This window comes from Bos grunniens, chromosome 29 (genome assembly GCF_055505025.1).
Source record: "Bos grunniens cultivar Pamir isolate PY7600 chromosome 29, Bosgru_T2T1.0, whole genome shotgun sequence".
NCBI classification, from domain to species: domain Eukaryota; kingdom Metazoa; phylum Chordata; class Mammalia; order Artiodactyla; family Bovidae; genus Bos; species Bos grunniens.
In genome coordinates this window covers 50,162,993-50,184,920 of record NC_141193.1, presented here as the reverse complement: position 1 = coordinate 50,184,920, position 21,928 = coordinate 50,162,993, and the positions used below count along the sequence as shown (strand labels likewise).

Below are 21,928 nucleotides of genomic sequence, written 5' to 3'. Positions count from 1 at the left end.
GGGTGTTCATTGTAAGGACTGATGTTGATGCTAAAACTCCAGTACTTTGGCCACCTGATGCGAAGAACTGACTCATTTGAAAAGACCCTGATGTTGGGAAAGATTGAGGGCAGAAGGATAAGGGGACGACAGAGGATGAGATGGTTGGATGGCATCACTGACTCAATGGACATGGGTTTGGGTGGACTCCGGGAGTTGGTGATGGACAGGGAGGCCTGTGTCCTGCAGTCCATGGGGTCACAAAGAGTCAGACACGACTGACTGACTGAACTGAACTGAACTGAAATAAACTTTATGTGGATGTCATGCATTACTTTACCCAATTTAAGAAGGTATTCTCTGGGCTCCCTGCATTGCAAATTTGCCACCAGGGAGCAATCGAACGTGAAACTGCATGTAGAGGAGTGGGCCTGCCTTCCTTGGGGAAGAGGGGTCACAAGAGGGCTCTAACTCCAGACCAGCAAAATGTAGTATCACCATGGGTGACAACTGACAAAAATTCTATAAAATCTGATAATAATGAGTCATTTATGTACTGTCATTAGACAATAATACCTAAAAGCGTCACATTTGGAGATATCATTAAGGGATAAAAGGCTTATTTGTGATCCAGAGACACAGAAAAGAGAAGTTAAACCTGAAACTTACAATAAATAATGATTCGACACGTTTTTCTAACATGTAGGAATATGTGAAAGTTTTTAATTGACAGCCTTATAAATTTACTATAGAGTATAAGAAAAGAAGCTTTATTGCTATTGATAAATTGAGTTGCTTTTTTGACTTATGTAATATCCCTTTGAATTCAAAGTCAATAGTACTGGGTTGACACAAGAATTGGGGATTTAACTTAGATGTAGTTTTAAAATTAGCATGCTTTTGTATAAAAAGTCAAATCAATTATTTGCCAATGTGGATGCAAATATTCAGGAAAACGATTCTTTGGTACTTGATTCAGTTATTGGAACACTGTCAAGTTTACTTGGAACAACTTGTGTGTGTATGCAAGTCTAAAATTTTAACTGTAAATTTTATAAAATCTAAATACAGATCAGGTATTCCCGGTGATACTTAATATCCAAATTGAGATGTGCTGCAAGTGTAACATATACACTGGATTTTGAAGGCTAATTATGAAAAGAAATGTAAAATATCTCATTAATAATTTTTTGACATTGATTTTATGTTGAAATGATAACACTTTGGATATGTGTTGTGCTGAATAAAATTTATTACTATTATATATTAATTTTACCCATTTCTTATGACATTTTTTAATGTGGCTACTGCTGCTGCTAAGTCGCTTCAGTCATGCCCAACTCTGTGCGACCCCATACGTGGCACCCCATCAGGGCTCCCCTGTCCATGGGATTCTCCAGGCAAGAACACTGGAATGGGTTGCCATTTCCTTCTCCAATGCATGAAAGTGAAAAGTCAAAGTGAAGTCGCTCAGTCGTGTCTGGCTCTTAGCGACCCCATGGACTGCAGCCCACCAGGCTCCTCTGTCCATAAGATTTTCCAGGCAAGAGTACTGGAGTGGGTTGCCATTTCCTTCTCCAATGCATGAAAGTGAAAAGTGAAAAGTGAAAGTGAAGTCGCTTAGTCGTGTCTGACTCCTAGCGACCCCATGGACTGTAGCCCACCAGGCTCCTCCGTCCGTGGGATTTTCCAGGCAGGAGTACTGGAGTTGGGTGCCATTGCCTTCTCCTAGTAAAGTTTAAGTTACATTTGTGTATTATATTTCTATAGGACTGTGCGGCTCTAATAGCTTAATGACACATTAACAAGCAAAGAAAGGTCATATTTTTTGGCATAGATATTAGAAAAAATACAGAACAATTTATTTCTGTCATTGAATACCAATGGGAAATATTGCACACTTTCAAAATGTGAGTGTAGTGCAGCACAGAAAATAAATACATGTAATGGAATAGATGTGTCTGCTGACACATTTCAAGGTTGTAGAAAGACAAGTGAGAAGATGTGATTCTGTGGAAATTCAGATGCAGCTGGCATTAAAGTGCGTTGTAAACGAAAGAGAATTTTATATACAGTAAGTGACAGTACTGCGGGCTGAAACGGTTGTCTTTTTAAATGTATGTGCAAGATGCGGAGCACTAACACATGACAGTTTCTCAAAAAGAGACGAGAAACTTGTTTCTAAAAACACGCACTGGTTATAGTGATCATTCACCTCTAATTATTCCCATTTGGTAAAACATAATTTTTGTAAAACAAGTTTAAGGCCCATCTGTTTAGTTATAAAATTTTTAGACATCTTGAAGGTTTTGAAGCAAATTATTTCTCAAAAGTCTTTTCATTAGAACTATAACACTTTTTGGTGTGTGAAACTTAATCCAGAATAATTTGAATTGCTTTTTTTAAACAAGTCAATCCCTTGTAAAGTATACAATGGAGATGTTTAAATTTACTAATGCTCTTAGATCCAAGGATAAATAAATTAGTTTTTACATGAACAAAAATCTGTAAAACTAATTTTGGGAAACTTAACCATAGAAATTGGTGGATTATAAATAAATAAAACCCAGTCACAGCAAAATTTATCATTAACTCTGGAAAACATCACAAGTACACTTAGAGAATTACTGGTGAAGTCTATGAGAAAAATAACATTTCAAAATTTAAAGCAAGGTTTCTCAGCCTCAGCAAAATTTACAATTTGGTCTGTATAATTCTTTGTTGTGGGGTTTGTCTCGTACATTGTGAGATTGTTTTAGATGTTTAGCAGCAACCCAAACCTCTACCCACTAAATGCCAATAACACCCCTCTTCCCTGTAGTGATAACCAAAGACTGTATTGTGGAGCACTAACATATGACAAGTATTGCCAAGTGTCACTGGGGAAGCAAAATCACCTCAGTAGAGAATCACTGATTTAAAGGAACATCAGCTTCCCTGGTGGCTCATGGCTGAGATGGTTAAGAATCTTCCTGCAATGCAGGAGACCTGGGTTCAATTCCAGGGTCAGGAAGATCCCCTGGAGAAGGGAATGGCAACCCATTCCAGTATTCTTGCCTGGAGAATCCCATGGACAGAGGAGCCTGGCGGGCTACAGTCCACGGGATCTCAAAGAGGCAAACAGGACTGAGCAACTAACACCTTTCTTTCAGAACAGTTAGGAAATTAAGATAGTTATATTTATAAACTTTAGTATAAGTATCAATCAAAATATTTTATAATTATTTTGACTTCTATGAGTAGTTGGGTTTTTATTCTGTTGGTATATATTTAGGAATGTTAATAAATTAAGTACATTAATAAATATTTATAAAGAAAAGTCAAAGTGGGTGACATGAACTTTCATTTTTTAAGAAATTTTATTATTGGAATATAATTGCTTTACAAGGCTGTTAGTTTCTGCTGTATAACAACGTGAACCAGCTATATGTATACTGGAGCCCCTCCCTCTTGAGCCTCTCTCCCCACCACACCCATCCCATCTGTCCAGATCATCACAGCACCAAGCTGAGCTCCGTGAGCTACACAGCAGCTTCCCACCAGCTGTTTATCTTACACGTGGTACTGTATATACGGCAACATTCCTCTCCCAGTTTATCCCACCCTCCCTTTCCCCTGCAGGGTCCAGGAGTTTGTTCTCTACATCTGTGTCTCTATTCCTGCTAACATGGACCTTCCTTAGCCCAGACAACCTACAGAGCCTTCTCAGGAGTACAGGTAAGAGCGGAATGCCTCACCGGCTCCCCGGCATACGCAAAGGCGGGATCGAGCCTCAGGTAAGCTCCCCACTCCCACCCTGCAAGTCTGTAAAAATCGTGGGTGAGGGATGAGTCATATCATGCATTAGAAGGGTCAATCAATATGACAATCGTGCTAAAGGATGGATACCATGGCGTTGGCCATCAGGAGGTGACGTCCTCTACCTTCCGGCAATGCATTCACTCTCAGGCTGCACTTTCTCACTTGTGCACAGGAGCCCGAGTGTGACAGGGTGAGCAGCACAGGCTTACGGTGCTCACGCAGAGACAGCAGGGGTTGTGATCTGGACCGGGAATGTTAATTTATTAATGCTTCTCAATGCACACACTTCCTCCATTTGCAGCCTTCTTTCTTTTAACAAGATTCTCCAGTGTACTTCTTGGAAAAGTATAAAAGATGAAGTTCTGAGAAGGAGAAAAGTGGGGTTGATGAAGGAAAGCATTATAGAGAAAGTCAGTCACGCTGCCATGAAAGGGGAACAGAACCTCTTCCTAGAACACTGGGCAGGAATAGAGATTTCTATTCCACATGTGAGCCAAGAACCAAAAGCTGAATCTCTGTCTATAAAAGACAATGTTCTTGGGCTGTAATAAATCCAAACAGAACTCTTTTTGGAGAGATTAAAAGGAATTAATGTTCTTGAAGAATCAGGATCTCACTAAAAAGTAGAACCAAGCTTCATAACTAGAGCTACAGAAGAAATATGTTTCAGGCAAACCAATGAAAACAGAACAAAATAGGTTGGAGCAGAAAACAGATTCCTAGGGACCAGAGCCAAAAAGACCTCAAGAAGGGGCAAAGAGAAGTCCTCAGTCTGAGAACAAGGGGAGAATATTCAGGTAATACCCAGAAAACCAATTTCATTTATTGACTGTGACCCTGGTGCAGGATCCAACCAGTACAAAAGCAGCTGCTGCTGCTGTTGCTGAGTCCCTTCAGTTGTGTCCGACTCTGTGCGACCCCATAGACGGCAGCCTGTCAGGCTCCTATGTCCCTGGGATTCTCCAGGAAAGAACACTGGAGTGGGTTGCCATTTCCTTCTCCAGTGCATGAAAGTGAAAAGTGAAAGTGAAGTTGTTCAGTCGTGTCAGACTCTTAGCGACCACATGGGCTGTAGCCCACCAGGCTCCTCCATCCACGGGATTTTCCGGGCATGAGTACTGGAGTGGGGTGCCATTGCCTTCTCTGACAAAGACAGCTACAAAGATGTAAATATAAGTTGCCTTTAATGCAGAGCCAGAGGCGTGACCGGTGGCTCCTATCCCGGGAGACAAAGGGGAAGCAGGCCCCGGGTGAAGGGAAGCCCGTGAGAACTGCCTGAACCGCAAACCCAGCTCCGCCAGCACTGCGAGGCTGACAGTGAGCTGAACACCAGATGAGCTCTAGAGCAGAAGAGGAGGTGCTTGTCTCATTTACCTTCTAGAGAAGTCAGAGAAAACAGCATCAATGTCTTTTCTGTTTCTAGAAAATGTATGAGTTCCTCAGCATTTAGTATTTGTGGTTTAGCTGGGCTTGCTTGTTTACATCTGCTTTCTCCTGTGCATTAGAATAACACCCCCTCCTCCAATGGAGCCGGATTTTGGGGTGGGGAGCATCTCTGAGAAATGCCGCAGGGCAGGAGAAGCTGGGAGTCTGTGTTCGACTCCTTGCCAGCCTGGGGACGGGGGACATAGAAGATGGATGTGGAGAAAGAAGGGCTAGGATGAGGCCCACGTGTCATCTCACAGACAGTGCGGCAGGAGGAGGGAGGCAGTCGACCAAACACTGAGAAATGGCCCTGGAAGAAGAGCCTGAGGCGGAGTATCTTAGAGAAGTGCTCAGGCGGTGACCAGGAGCCATGATCTCCACCTGAGGGGGAAGAGAGTGGGACTCAGAAATGGGCTGACACGGAGGAATCGGTAGGAAGAGGCCAAACGTTTGCAGGCGGGAGATCTGATGGAGACTGAGAGAGAAAACCATGGAACATCTCAAATGACTGGGACAGCCACGAATATCAAGCACACACTTAGGCAAGAAGTTGGTGATGAACAATTTTAACGAATGCTACATAACCTTAGTGGTTCCAGGAGAGAGATAAAAATAAAAAAAGAAAGATGTTTGAGTTAAAAAAATTAATCCTTGGAAAAACCATTGATCATATCCATAAAGCTCAACATTCAGAAAATGAAGATCATGGCATCCGGTCCCACCACTTCATGGGAAATAGATGGGGAAACAGTGGAAACAGTGTCAGACTTTATTTTTCAGGGCTCCAAAATCACTGCAGATGGTGACTGCAGCCATGAAATTAAAAGACGCTTACTCCTTGGAAGGAAAGTTATGTCCAACCTAGATAGCATATTCAAAAGCAGAGACATTACTTTGCCAACAAAGGTTCGTCTAGTCAAGGCTATGGTTTTTCCAGTGGTCATGTATGGATGTGAGAGTTGGACTGTGAAGAAGGCTGAGCGCCGAAGAATTGATGCTTTTGAACTGTGGTGTTGGAGAAGACTCTTGAGAGTCCCTTGGACTGCAAGGAGATCCAACCAGTCCATTCTGAAGGAGATCAGCCCTGGGATTTCTTTGGAAGGAATGATGCTAAAGCTGAAACTCCAATACTTTGGCCACCTCATGCGAAGAGTTGACTCATTGGAAAAGACTCTGATGGTGGGAGGGATTGGGGGCAGGAGGAGAAGGGGACGACAGAGGATGAGATGGCTGGATGGCATCACTGACTCGATGGACGTGAGTCTGAGTGAACTCTGGGAGTTGGTGATGGACAGGGAGGCCTGGCGTGCTGCAATTCATGGGGTCACAAAGAGTTGGACACGACTGAGCAACTGAACTGAACTGAACTGATGATAAACCTAACAGTGATAAATCACAGGGAGTGATCTGCATGCCTTTCACCGAGGTGATTAGAGGGTCAAACCCTTAAGGGTTTCCTGAGAGTCAGAGGCACAAGGGTCACAGAATGAACAGTGGGTTCAGAGGGTGTGGAGTGGCTAAAGAGCCACGGTGTTTAGGAACAGAGGTCTGTGAGAGACTCCTGACCTACTGCGCTGGTAATTCCTACTGCATTGCTGAAGATCCCAAGAGCACCTAGCGGGGGACAGTACGCACAGGATCACTAAATTCACTCATCAAGTAAGAATTACTTATAAAGAGGAAATGTGAACTGAATTTACATGTGTAATAAAAAAATTACCTTTTTAATCCATATACCTATTGAGTCATCATTTGTATAACCCAGGGCAGTATCAGTTGAAAAATAAATAAATCTTTACCTGGCACTGTCTTTGGTACATTTTCAGTTCTTGTAAGAGCTTCTGATTTTCGTCTTGTAACTTATTCCTGCTTAGTGCTATTTCACTCACAGCTGACTTTAATTTTTCAATAATGAATTCATCTCTTTCACTGGTTTCGCAAGTCGCATCCGGTTCACATACCAGCCGCGGAATTTCAGGGCTGCTGTCTTCTATGCTTTGTTTCTTACCATTTAGCTGAGTGTGGTAACTTTGTGCCTGTTTCTGAGAAATTTGAAACCTGTGTCAGTGAAGCGGGGAATATCTAAGCTTATATATAAAGTTCAAGAGTGACAGAAAAAATTTAGAAAAAATCTTTAAATATATTATTAAGTAACGAAGCTCTGTCCTTCATAATTCAGACTTGTATTTATTCTAAAACCTCAATTTCAGATGGTGTAAAGAGAAGTCGTATTTCTATAATCTCAGAGCAAAGATGCAGAGTAGGGTAGAAAATTCTTATTCAGCAAAAAATAAAATATAGAAGATATGAAAAAGAGGAAAAAAGTATGGATTTAATTTAACAATAGTTGAAAATGTCTATATGACCAAAAATAAACAAAATAAACAAATCTGGATTGTAGAAAAAAGCTGTCGACACATATAACACATGTAATTCCCGAAGTACAAAAACTTCTATACATCATAAGAAAAAGACAAATACCAGAAAAGAAAAGTGGGCAAAGTTTGTGCACAGGCAATTCACAGAACAGGAAATGAAAACGGCTAAGAAACACATAAAGAGATGCTCAACCTTACAAGCAGCCAGAGAAACATAAAGCAAAGCAAGCCAACATAACTATCAGTTTCTCAAGCTGGTGAAAATCAAAAGACTGATATTCCATGGTGGCAGGACAGTAGTCGTCTTTGGCTGTTCATGAATTGTAAATTGCTATAATTTTTTAAATAAAACAATCTAATATTTATTATAAATTTGAAGGAACATACCCTTTGGCTCAACAAACATTTCCAAGATTTTTATTTAACAAAATGAGAGTATTGGTATTTAAAGATGTTTATACAAGGACATTTGTTACAATACTGTGTAACAGCAGAAAACTGGGAACAACCTGAGTGTTCATTAATAAAGAAATGTTTGAAAGAATTATGGTATATCTACTATATACTATGGTGTATATGATATATATATATGTATATACACACACATATATATACTAAATACTCTGAAATATAATTAAGCAATAACTCAAAAGGCTATCCATAGCTTATTAAGTAAAAAGGCGAATTTTTAAAAAGAAACATATATAATTTCCATCCAAAAAGATTTTCATATGTGTACAAACAAAAGAAAAATTATGTGAAGATAAACACCTAGCTGTTTAGTGTTTGTATTAAATGGATAAGAATGGAGTAGAGGATGAGGTTAGCACTTTTGTCAGATTATTTTGTGCTGGTGAATTCAGGGAACACGTATAACATATTCAAGTAACTTAAAGAAAGAATGAAAAAGAAGTATATAAGAAACAAACAAAACAGCATCTTACTAGCGTGAATAAACTTTGTTTTTTTTACAGTACTAATATATTTTTTAAATTTTATTTTATTTTTAAACTTTACAATATTGTATTGGTTTTGCCATATATTGAAATGAATCCGCCACAGGCATACATGTGTTCCCCATCCTGAACCCCTCTTCGTCCTCCCTCCCCGTACCATCCCTCTGGTTCGTCCCAGTGCACCAGCCCCAAGCATCCAGTATCGTGCATCGAACCTGGACTGGCGACTCGTTTCATATATGATATTATACATATTTCAATGCCATTCTCCCAAATCATCCCACCCTTTCCCTCTCCCACAGAGTTCAAAAGACTGTTCTATACATCAGTATCTCTTTTGCTGTCTTGTATACAGGTTATTGTTACCATCTTTCTAAATTCCATATATAGAAAGTTAGTATACTGTATTGGTGTTAGTATACTGTATTGGTGTTTTTCTTTCTGGCTTACTTCACTCTGTATAATAGGCTCCAGTTTCATCCACCTCATTAGAACTGATTCAAATGTATTCTTTTTAATGGCTGAGTAATACTCCATTGTGTATATGTACCACAGCTTTCTTATCCATTCATCTGCTGATGGACATCTAGGTTGCTTCCATGTCCTGGCTATTATAAACAGTGCTGCGATGAACATTGGGGTACACGTGTCTCTTTCAATTCTGGTTTCCTCAGTGTGTATGCCCAGCAGTGGGATTGCTGGGTCATATGGCAGTTCTAGTTCCAGTTTTTTAAGGAATCTCCACACTGTTCTCCATAGTGGCTGTACTAGTTTGCATTCCCGCCAACAGTGAGAGGGTTCCCTTTTCTCCACACCCTCTCCAGCATTTATTACTTGTAGACTTCTGGATAGCAGCCATTCCGACTGGCGTGAAATGGTACCTCATTGTGGTTTTGATTTGCATTTCTCTGATAATGAGTGATGTTGAGCACCTTTTCACGTGTTTGTTAGCCATCTGTATGTCTTCTTTGGATAAATGTCTATTTAGTTCTTTGGCCCATTTTTTGATTGGGTCATTTATTTTTCTGGAATTGAGCTGTAGGAGTTGCTTGTATATTTTTGAGATTAGTTGTTTGTCAGTTGCTTCATTTGCTATTATTTTCTCTCATTCTGAAGGCTGTCTTTTCACCTTGCTTATAGTTTCCTTTGTTGTGCAGAAGCTTTTAAGTTTAATTAGATCCCATTTGTTTATTTTTGCTTTTATTTCCAATATTCTGGGAGGTGGGTCATAGAGGATCCTGCTGTGATGTATGTCAGAGAGTGTTTTGCCTGTGTTCTCCTCTAGGAGTTTTATAGTTTCTGGTCTTACGTTTAGATCTGTAATCCATTTTGAGTTTATTTTTGTGTATGGTGTTAGAAAGTGCTCTAGTTTCATTCTTTTACAAGTGGTTGACCAGATTTCCCAGCACCACTTGTTAAAGAGATTGTCTTTAATCCATTGTATATTCTTGCCTCCTTTGTCGAAGATAAGGTATCCATATGTGCGTGGATTTATCTCTGGGCTTTCTATTTTGTTCCAACTTCCTAGGTAAGCTTTCGGTTACCACCCGCACCAGCCCCCAGGCCCCGCCTCCCGCCACCCCCCCGCCTCCCACGCGCCCTCCACCCAGCCGGCCCACCCCCTATTCTGGGAACTTGCCTTCTGCTCTCATGCCTCAGTGACTTTGCTTTCGTTATTTCCACTACCCCGAATACACTCTCTCCTGTCTCAAAATACCTCCCTTTTTCAAGGTCCACGCCTCATTCCACTCCTGTTGGAGGATGTTTCCTGACTATCTCAGTTCAAATTTTTCTCTCATTCCTGTGACCGCTGAAAGGATCTGAATCCTTTCCATTCACTTGTCATTATCTGTCGACCTATACCTGTATTATCTCTGTGTCTAGACTGTAAAGTACTAGGGGGCAGGGACCAAGCCTTCTTAAACGTAAATGACTTGCCCATCAGATCAGATCAGATCAGTCGCTCAGTCATGTCCAACTCTTTGCGACCCCATGAATCGCAGCACGCCAGGCCTCCCTGTCCATCACCAACTCCTGGAGTTCACTCAGACTCATGTCCATTGAGTCAGCGATGCCATCCAGCCATCTCATCCTCTGTCGTCCCCTTCTCCTCCTGCCCCTAATCCCTCCCACCATCAGAGTCTTTTCCAGTGAGTCAACTCTTCGCATGAGGTGGCCAAAATACTGGAGTTTCAGCTTTAGCATCATTCCTTCCAAAGAAATCCCGGGGCTGATCTCCTTCAGAATGGACTGGTTGGATCTCCTTGCAGTCCAAGGGACTCTCAAGAGTCTTCTCCAACACCACAGGCATGCAAAAACATGCTATATAATGACATAATAACAATGGAGACTTTTAATAGCACCACCTTCTGGGACATATAAAGTCATTAACTATATTTCATGCACCTGTAACTCTACCTAGCGTTGGACCTACTCTGGTTATTTTCCATTGCTTGGTATTTCTATCTGTAGAAAGATTACATGCTGAACGGTAAAGAGAGTAATAGTGTTTAACCTCTAATTTATTCTAATTTAGTATTAGACAGTATTAGAAAACGTACCTGAAATTGATTACATTTCTCAGATAATATTTTCTGTTGAGCATCTAAAGAAACCAGATGAGTCTGATACAGTATCTCCTGCTTGTCCCATTCTCTTGACTTCGCTCTAAATTCCTTTAATAGAGAGAGAAATAGAAGCTAAAAAAATGATTCATTTTAAAGCACAATACGTAAGACCTTTCATTTGCACCTTTGTTCTGAGAAAAAAGTATGGAACTTAATCTGCATTTTTTTAAAAAATAAGGATTTTGTTAAGAATTTTTTTCTTGTAACAAATACTGGTTACTGATAATGGAGTTTCACACAATTCTTTGCATCAACCAGTACTTCCTTTTATTTCCTAAGCTGACACCAGAAGTTTTTTTTCCTTTCTTTATACTCAGTCACCAAACCTGCTACCTTGTTTGTGAGGGGTGGGGCCTGGGCTAATTTAGTGACTTTGTCCCCTGTGGCTTTCAGGGGAAGCCAAGAGCAATCTGTTCTCAAGAACGGAGCCACCACCGTCTCAGGCCTCCCTTCAGTTCAGTTCAGTTCAGTTGCTCAGTCATGTCCAACTCTTTGTGACCCCTTGAACCGCAGCATTCCAGGCCTCCCTGTCCATCACCAACTCCTGGAGTCTACCCAAACCCATGTCCATTGAGTTCGTGATGCCATCCAACCATCTCATCCTGTTGTCTCCCTCTCCTCCTGCCCTCAATCTTTCCCAGCATCAGGGTCTTTTCAAATGAGTCAGCTCTTTGCATCAGGTGGCCAAAGTATTGGAGTTTCAGCTTTAGCATCAGTCCTTCCAATGAATATTCAGGACTGATCTCCTTTAGAATGGACTGGTTGGATGTCCTTGCAGTCCAAGGGACTCTTAAAAATCTTCTCCAGCACCACAGTTCAAAAGCATCAATTCTTCAGTGCTCAGCTTTCTTTATAGTCCAATTCTCACATCCATACATGACTACTGGAAAAACCATAGCCTTGACTAGATGGACCTTTGTTGGCAAAGTATTGTCTCTGCTTTTCCAATATGCTATCTAGGTTGGTCATAACTTTCCTTCCAAGAAGTAAGTGTCTTTTAATTTCACGGCTGCAGTCACCATCTGCAGTGATTTAGGAGCCCCCCAAAATAAAGTCAGCCACTATTTCCACTGTTTCCCCATCTATTTGCCATGAAGATATGGGACTGGATGCCATGATCTTCGTTTTCTGAATGTTGAGCTTTAAGCCAACTTTCTCACTATCCTCGTTCACTTTCATCAAGAGGCTCTTTAGTTCTTCACTTTCTGTCATAACAGTGGTATCATCTGCATGTCTGAGGTTATTGATATTTCTCCCAGCAATCTTGATTCCAGCTTGTGCTTCTTCCAGCCCAGCGTTTCTCATGATGTACTCTGCATAGAAGTTAAATAAGCAGGGTGACAATATACGGCCTTGACGTACTCTTTTTCCTATTTGGAACCAGTCTGTTGTTCCATGTCCAGTTCTAACTGTTGCTTCCTGACCTGCATACAGGTTTCTCAAGAGGCAGGTCAGGTGGTCTGGTATTCCCATCTCTTTCAGAATTTTCCACAGTTTATTGTGATCCACACAGTCAAAGGCTTTGGCATAGTCAACAAAGCAGAAATAGATGTTTTTCTGGAACTCTCTTGCTTTTTTGATGATCCAGGGGATGTTAGCAATTTGATCTCTGGTTCCTCTGCCTTTTCTAAAACCAGCTTGAACATCTGCAAGCTCACAGTTCATGTATTGCTGAAGCCTGGCTTGGATAATTTTAAGCATTACTTAGGCGGAACCAACTGGGCTGAGCTGGGAAAGAAGCGACACTCAGTTCTTCACACTTTTGCTCAGGTTGTGTCTTCATGGAGAATGATTATCTGTTCACAGATTTACAAGACAAAAGGATGTGGCTTTGGGGACCCTGAAGAAAACTTGACAGCTTTGGGCTTCCCTGGTGGCTCAGCTAGTATAAGAATCAGCCTGCAGTGTGGGAGATGTGGGTTCAGTCCCTGGGTTGGGAAGGTCCCCTGGAGAAGGGAATGGCTACCCACTCCAGGATTCTTGTCTGGAGAATTCCATGGACTGTATAGTCCATGGGGTTGCAAAGAGTTGGACACGAATGAGCAACTTCCATTTTCTCTATTGTGCCTAGGGCTGGCCATTATATCTTCTCTTTCTGTTCAGGCTGTAAGCAACTTAAGACTAAGTACTACAGATTTCATTACTTTTATATTGCTCACAGTGCCTGACAAAGTGCCAGGCACCACTTACATTTCTTGAATGTACAAAGAAAAGCACAGTATTAGTATTTCCAGAAATATAAACATTTCTCACTAAATTTTGCAAAGAAAATAACACGGCTGGAAACAAACTCTATAGCTACTGAGTCCATATGAGATATTACTGAATGTAGATACATGGCATGAACATATGGATGTTTCCAATCATCAATTCAGTAGTATTAAGCATCTAGTGTCCAGCAGGTACTGTGGAAAGAGGAGGATTTAAAAATAATACATGTTTAAAAGAAACAAATTTTTGAAAGAAAAAAAAAAAAGCAAAAAACAAGGACCAAGGGTTTCCCAGGTGGCTCAGTGGTAGAGAATCGGCCTGCCAATACAGGAGACCCAGGAGATGCGGGTTTGATCTCTGGGTCAGGAAGACTCCCTGGAGGAGGACGCTGGCAACCTACTCCAGTAGTCTTGCCTGGAGAATCCCATGGACAGAGGAGCCTGGAGGGCTACAGTCCATGGGGTCACAAAGAGTCAGACACGACTGAGCACACGTGCACATAATAAAGTAGGGAAACGTACATGTAAACAAATGATTTTACAGTGTTAGTACAATAACAGTGTCACATAAAGCCATACAGATGACGCCACGATTCTCTCAGCCGTCTCCAATGACACATCAAATTAGAAAACAGTTCATTGGAACTATTTTGAGAGATTGGTGGTGTTTCAAAGATGGCTGAAATGACTGGATTGGCCATGCAGGAAAATACATAGACTAATTTAGAGAATGAAAGCTATATCTTGTTTAAAATGAGAATATGGCATTTCACATTTTCTACAGAGTAATGATTTTAAAGAATTTGGGGGAAATCTTCATTTTATAAATCCACAAGCTCCCAAATAATCAGTGAGGGAAGACTTCACTACTAAATGAGTAGGCTTTTATAGTAATTAGAAGTGACCTGAAATTGAGTGGGGGTAATAAAGTTGGAGAACTATAGATAGACCCTGTTTTAAATGTATAATAAAACCCTGATAAATAGACTATATGTATTAAGATAAATGGAGACAGTTCATTGAAAGTAACTGACTTTGATTCTGACATTTGACAGTTTTAAATAAGGTACATGAAAACAGGGTCTTCAGAAATAGTGACAAATTTACAAAACTAGGCTCTAATAAAAAAAATAGGTTAACATTTCACATCAATACAAGGTGGATTATTAAAAATGTTTAATTTAGGAAGGAGTTTTTGGAGTCAGAAGTCAAAATGTGGCTAAGGTTGACTTGCACAGTTCATATCTTGCAATAATATATGAACTGTGCAATAATACTAATACTTATAGATATAAATGCAATAATACTAATACATACACCCAACAACCTCAATCTTGAAAATACACATTTCCCAGCATGCTATAGGAGAAGGCAGGAACATCAATCTCTCCCTTACAAATTCTACAACAGGTAGAAATGAGGCCAAGAATGAGGCCAAACAGGGATAAAAATGTGTATCATGAACATGTCAGCTGGTACTTATAATAGTCCTGGCTTTCTTGGTCTTAGATGTATTGGTTTCAACCACACACTACCCAGTAGTTATGGGGCCATGCAGAGACTGAGAAAGAGACTGTAAGAATTTTGTAGAGACTGGAGATGTCAGCCCAGGGTCCAGTTCTGGCACATCTGTACACTTGTCTAACCCTCCAGATTAAGTTCTCCATGGCTAGAAACGTTTTCTGGGTCTTTGTGGTTAAGAGTGGATCAGAGGCATTAAAATCAGTTTATAGCAGAAGTTACATTGTTAAAAATATATTTTAATCCCTCTACTAAATCTTGAGAGGTAGAATGAACATTTCTTTAGTGATTACTATAGGTCAAGGACTCTATGAACCTTCATTTGAAAGATAGTTTTAACTTTTTCTTATGAAAATTTTCATACTTATATAAAAGCAGAGAGTAAAACAAACTCCCATGTACCCTTCACCCAGTTTAACTCCTGTCAAGTCAGACCATCTGTATCTCATCTCTACCTTTTTCACTGGAGTATTTTAAGGCAACTTTCAGACCTCATGTGTTTTTACCCCAGATACTTCAGAGAGCGCCTAAACACACATACACAAACATATTTTCCTCTTCCATAACCACAATGTCACTTATAAGATAATCTTAGCCCCCATTTATTGGTGAAAAATGTAATCTCTGTGAGGTCATCAGCTAGTCCAACAGTCACAGGGCAAATAAACGAGACAAGCAGGCCCTATTTTAAGTTTAAACTGTCAAGTTATTTCACTGGAGCAAGCTGTTTCCCACTGTTCAATCACTGTATCAGTGTATTAAATGTTTGTCCCAAAGGAGAAACATGCTTAGATGTAGGCTAAAACTGGAACAGTCCATCTCCTACACATTAATTTTTCAGCTGCCTCTAAACAAAGACAGGTACATGAAGTGTTTCCTTTATGATATAGATGAAACTGTATTGACATATTATGCTTAAAAAATTTTGTATAAATACAAATATATCACATATTTGCTACTAATTTCCCTTATAATTTCAGAGGTACATTTTACATATTTAGATCTCTAAATGTAAAATGTGCACAAAGTACTTGATACTAATTTAAGGCTTTTCTTTGTTTGAACAATTTATATGAATGTAGTTCTCCCACTAATCCCCATGAGAAGTCAATCTAATGAAGAGTCAGTGATTTAACTGCATTTTCAGTGAAAGCCTGTGTATATTATATCACAAACTTTGGGCATTTTCTATGAGACCAGAATATTCTAAAAATTAGTCTAGTTACACCATTGCAAGAGGTAGGGAGTTATACATAGTGCATTTTCCTAGAGGGCCATCCTTACTTAGTGGTAGTAACTTTATATTTTTAAAAATGTATGTTCCTTATGTAGTACAATATAAAATTTACAGGAATTTAAAAACTAAAACCAAACACTTCCAACAAAATTCTTGCAATAGGCTGGTTTTAGGGCTGTGGTTCCAGTTTTTTTTTTTTTTCCTGCTCTGAAAAATATTTTGGAGGAAAATTTTGAGAAGGGCTGTTAATTGAAGAGTTAGATGACAAAGATGAAGAAGTATAAAACAGGACAATGACAGGAGGAAGACAGAGATAAGAGGCATTAGACACAGAAAAGGGGCAAATCTGGGCTGGAATAGGAGTAAGAAAGGAACAGATCAAAGATTCCTAAGAGGTTTCTACCTGGGTGATTGGGACGCACAGTCAGTGAAGTCAAAGTCGCTCAGTCGTGTCTGACTCTGCGAGCCCGTGGAATTCTCCAGGCCAGAATACTGGAGTGGGTCGCTTTTCCCTTCTCCAGGGGATCTTCCCAACCCAGGGACTGAACCCACGTCTCCTGCATTGCAGGTTGATCCTTTACCATCTGAGCCACCAGGGAGGCCAAGAATACTGGAGTGGGTAGCCTATCCCTTCTCTAGTGGATCTTCCTGACCCAGGAACTGAACCGGGTCTCCTGCACTGCAGGCAGATTCTTTACCAGATGAGCTATCAGGGACATAGAGAGCCATGAACTATGAACAAAGCAGAAAAAACTGAAATCATTGGCTGGCTGTGGGGAGAAACCATTGTTTAGGGCTTGAGAACAGTGGAGGGGGAAAAAAATGAGTGGGATAACATGATAGGGGTCAATTTGAGGTCAATTAGAAAACAATAATTGAGCCACAGTGGGAATTTAGCTAAGGTTAGAAAAGGAATTCACAGTAGACTATTTGCTGTTACGTGGCCAGTAGCAGGAATGCACAAGGGCACAGGGAAGAAAAATAGCTTATTTATTTTTTCCAAGGTTGGAAAGTTAAGGGGATTGAAATAAGTGTTTCTATGACATGGTTAACCTTTTTAGGGACTGAGATTTTAGGAGTTCTGGGTGACACAGGGTCGCTATATTGGAGTGAAACTACCTCTTTAAAGAAAAGTCCTGAAACTCCAAGCTCTGTTCTGAAAATTGCTATGAGGCCTCATCAGGACTTAAGTACCTAATAGTTAAATAGCCATTAAAAGATTTATTAGACACTCACTTTAACTGACCCCAGGGATGTCCTTCAATTTCACTCAACAGTTGCAGTTTCTTTGAACATTTTTTTGCTCTCCAAAATGCTGATATGTATAAAAGATGTATAAATCAAAGTGATGTTTTAATTCACTAAGTGCCTGAAGGAAGGTGCACTAAGGAAATACCTTCAATGGGAAGCAGGTTTCTAATGGTGCTTTGTTACCTCAGTGGTACATGCCACTGTGCATTCTGCAGACAAATAGCCCTCAACAACAACAACAACAACAAAACCAATCTTAATACATACAGGGATAAACTAAGACAGTACAGCTTACCTCTAATTTCTGGTTCAAATTGTTCAGTTCAAAGGGCATTTCTTCTTTGAGGTGTGGTACTTCTTTTCGTCGAAATTTATTTTGTTTCAGCTGGTGTAATCTCAGTTTTTCAAAGCTGTTAGTTAGTTTGGAAAACTGTAAATAATAGAGAATGCTAACATTTTACTACTGGTTATTTCTAACTTGATTTCATGATAGTTCTCTTGCATACCTCTTTCAAAATTGAAGTCATGATTAGGAAATGCAATAAAGCTTAAATGTTCCAATTAGAGAAGATAGAACCAGTTATTAAAACTAAATTGTTGAAGCTGAACACAATTCCGTTTTCAAGTAAATTTGGAACTTCATTGACTGCACAGTTTAACAATTCACTTGATAAAATGTTTTGTTCAGTTTTATCTTAACCATATATAGAAAAGCTCACAATTGAAAACAACCAAGTTTTTTTTCTTTTATTTAGTGCCATCTTGTGTTGACAATTTTAATTTCAATAACTCAATCTACAAAATGACCAACTTACACTTCTTTTTAAGGAAACGGAGGACTTAACAGAAAAAATACAAACACACTTACGTCGATGTAAGTTTAAATAAAATTAAATATAAAGCTTGATATAATCTTTCTCCTATAAGTAATTCTTGTTATAACTTAGACTATAATTTTTTTCTCTTGTTCTACCTTCAAATAATAGATTAAAAGCAGCATAGTCTATCAACATCTGTTAGGATATTTCTAAATAACTGTTTACAAAATTTGTTTTTCTTTTTTCTTTTGAAATAATTATAGATTCACAAGAAGCTGCAAAGATATTACTGAGCGACTGAACTGAACTGAACTGAGTATTTTTGAATGTATTTATTTGTTTAGCTTTTTTAGTTATTGCTCTAGGTATAATATTATACATACATAGCTTATTACAGTCTCCTGGTGTTGACATTTTACCAGTTCAAGTGAAGTTTAGAATCTTACTTCTCTTTGCCAAGACCCATTTCTGACATTATTATCTTAACTATTTTCTCAGTGTACATTAAAAACTACTTTAACTACTATTATAAGTTTTGCTTCAGTTGTAAAAAAATTTAGAAAACTCAAGAGAAGTAAAATCTACTGCATTTATCCGTGCTTTCACATTTCCAACTTTTTCTTATCATTTCCTTTTTACCAAGGAGAAATTCTTTTAGCTATTCTTTTAGGGTAGATCTATTGGTAACAAAACGTCTTTGTTGTTGTCCAGTTGCTAAGTCATATCTGACTCTTTGCGACTCCATGAACTGCAGCACACCAGGCTTCCCTGTCCTTCACTATCTCCTTGAGTTTGCTCAAACTCATATCCATTGAGTCAGTGATGTCATCCAACCATCTCATCCCCTGTTGCCCCCTTCTCCTCTTGCCCTCAGTCTTTCCCAGCATCAGCATCTTCTCCAATGAGTCAGCTCTTTGCATCAGGTGGCCTAAGTATTGGAGCTTCAGCTGCAGTATCAGTCCTTCCAATGAATATTCAGGGTTAATTTCCTTTAGGATGGACTGGTCAGATTTCCTTGCGGTCCAAGGGACTCTCAAGAGTCTTCTCCAACACCACAGTTCAAAAGCATCGATTCTTCAGTGCTCAGCTTTCTTTGTACTCCAACTTTCACATCCATACATGACTACTGGAAAAACCATAGCCTTGACTAGACAGACCTTTGTTGGTAAAGTAATGTTTCTGCTTTTCAATATGCTGTCTAGCTTGTCTTGGTTGCTTTTTAATATGCTGTTCAGATTGGGTAATTTCTATTGTGCTATGTTCAAGTTCACTCATTGTGTATGTCTTCTATCCTCTCTATTCTGCTTTTGAACCCATCTATTGAACTTTTTAGTTTGGTTATTGTATTTTTAAGTTATAAAATTTCTAGCTGCTTGTTCTGTATAGTTTTCTTTGCTAAAACATTCTAATTTGTTTCAAGCATGTTTGTAATGGCTCATTGAAGCATTTTTATAACAGCTACTTTAAACTCCTTGTCAGGTAATTCTAACATCTATATCAACTCAGTGTTGGTGTCTCTTAATTGATTTTTCTCATTCAAGATGAGATCTTCCTTGTTTTTGCTATGATGAGTGAGTTTTTTTTAACTGAAACCATTTTGGGGTACTGTGATGTGAATCCACAGTTTATAGAAATCCTGTGTTTTAGCATTCTTCTTCTGGCAATGCTCCAGCAGGAAAACGTGGAACGGCACCTCATTGCTGCTTGTGGTACTGAAAGTCCAGGTCTTCACTTGGCCTCAGCTCGTAACCAGGAGGAGGTCAGTGTTCCTCGTTACTGCTGAGTGGGAGTGGGAGCTCAGGATCCACACATCTTCCACTGGCACCACGTTGACCAAAGGGGCACAGATGCCACATGACTGCCTCTCGCATGGCCTTCAGCGGTACTGTGGTGAGGGAAGGAGCCCTGTTACCACAGAGGCGGTGAGTGTCCAGACCCTCGTTAGGCTTCCCTAGACGCCACTGCAGAGAGAAGGATGCTGCACCACCAGCAGAGGCACAGAGAAGCCCACGTTCTGCTACGGTCACCCCTGACACCACGGACTGCGTTTCCACTCAGTCTGCTCTGACTCCCTTGAGGCTGGGGCCTGGACTACCTCATTACAGAAGGCAGGGGTGGAACCGAGGCTGTCTACTGGGTCTGCTGGTGAAGTTGGTTTGCAGCTGTAGTCCTCTTCTGTGCCCTTTGGCTAGAGTCAAGCAGTTATTATCAAAAAGCGTTTAATCTTGGTAGGCTGTCTTTCTTCAGGTCTTTCAGTTGCAAGGAAGAGGCCTTCTTCCTCTTTTGGTTTGTTTGTGCCCACTGGAGAGTCAGGCCTGCAGGCTTCTCTGTTATCCAGTCTATGATATGAGAGGCAAAAAGAAATTCCAGGAATTCAACACCATGTTTGCCTTGGGACCCAAGGTCCTAGTTGGTCTGTCTTTCCTCTCCACTTCTCAGTCTTATGTTGTTTTATAAATGATGTCCAGGATTTCTAGTTGCATTTAGCAGGAGGAATAGGGGAAAGTACATTGACTCCACCTTTCCAGAAGAATAAATCTCAAATGCATATAATATATATATATATAATTATAGTTTTTAATTTTAGAAGGAAAAGAAAACGCACCATTTTAAAAAAGGAAGCAATTTCAAAAGAAAGTTTTGCCAGAGTTTTTTAAGGCAAAATGTTGTAAAACGTATCCTTAAGGTATTTTAGGAAAATAAGGTTGTGAAGAGAATAAATAAATGAAGAATTTCAAAGAAGGAAGCAGTAGAGTGAACTAGCAGCAACAAAAGCACGTTTGCCACAAGGTATCATTTTCTGGTTAGAAAAAATGACATCAGTTCAGTTCAGTAGCTCAGTTGTGTCTGACTCTTTGGGACCCCATGAATCACAGCACGCCAAGCCTCCCTGTCCATCACCAACTCCCAGAGTTTACTCAAACTCATGTCCATCAAGTCGGTGATGCCATCCAGCCATCTCATCCTCTGTCGTCCCCTTCTCCTCCTTCCCCCAATCCCTCCCAGCATCAGAGTCTTTTCCAATGAATCAACTCTTCGCATGAGGTGGCCAAAGTATTAGAGTTTCAGCTTTAGCATCAGTTCTTCCAATGAACACCCAGGACTGATCTCCCTTAGGATGGACTGGTTAGATCTCCTTGCAGTCCAAGGGACTCTCAAGAGTCTTCTCCAACACCACAGTTGAAAAGCATCAATTTGGGGGGCAGTCCTAAGATGGCGGAGGAATAGGACGGGGAGACCACTTTCTCCCCCACAAATTCATCAAAAGAACATTTAAACACTGAGTAAATTCCACAAAACAACTACTGAATGCTGGCAGAGGACATCAGGCACCCAGAAAAGCAACCCATTGTCTTCGAAAGGAGGTAGGAAAAAATATAAAAGACAAAAAAAGAGACAAAAGAGGTAGGGACGGACCTCTGTCCCAGGAAGGGAGTCTTAAAAAGAAGTTTCCAAACACCAGGAAACACTCTCACTGCCAAGTCTGTGGTGAGACTTGGAACCACAGAGGGCAACATAACAGGGAGGAAAAATAAATAAATAATTAAACCCCACAGATTATGAGCCCAACGGTAACTCCCCACGAGCTCAACGATAACTCCCCCAGCGGAGAAGCAGCGCAGACGCCTGCACTAGCAAGCGGGGGCTGGGCAGGAAGGTGCGGGCTGCATTGCTTAGAGTAAGGACCGGGCCTGAATGCCCCGAGGGAAATCTGAGCGAACTAA

General features: G+C 40.2%; 1 protein-coding gene across 15 annotated transcripts in view; it reads right to left on the bottom strand.

Annotated features, from left to right (window-relative positions):
* The window catches only part of DEUP1 (deuterosome assembly protein 1), a 143,732-nt gene that overhangs the window by 81,998 nt on the left and 39,806 nt on the right, over positions 1–21,928 (bottom strand). For 12 of the 15 annotated variants that reach the window (XM_086383230.1, XM_086383229.1, XM_086383239.1 and 9 more), the window contains 3 exons: positions 17,681–17,815; positions 11,101–11,214; positions 7,005–7,247 (listed from right to left, as the gene is read on the bottom strand). In XM_086383230.1, the coding sequence (XP_086239356.1) occupies positions 7,005–7,247; positions 11,101–11,214; positions 17,681–17,815 (492 nt within the window). The remainder of the gene's footprint in view (positions 1–7,004; positions 7,248–11,100; positions 11,215–17,680; positions 17,816–21,928) is intronic. The other 3 variants (XM_086383240.1, XM_086383238.1, XM_086383234.1) reach the window with 2 other exon arrangements.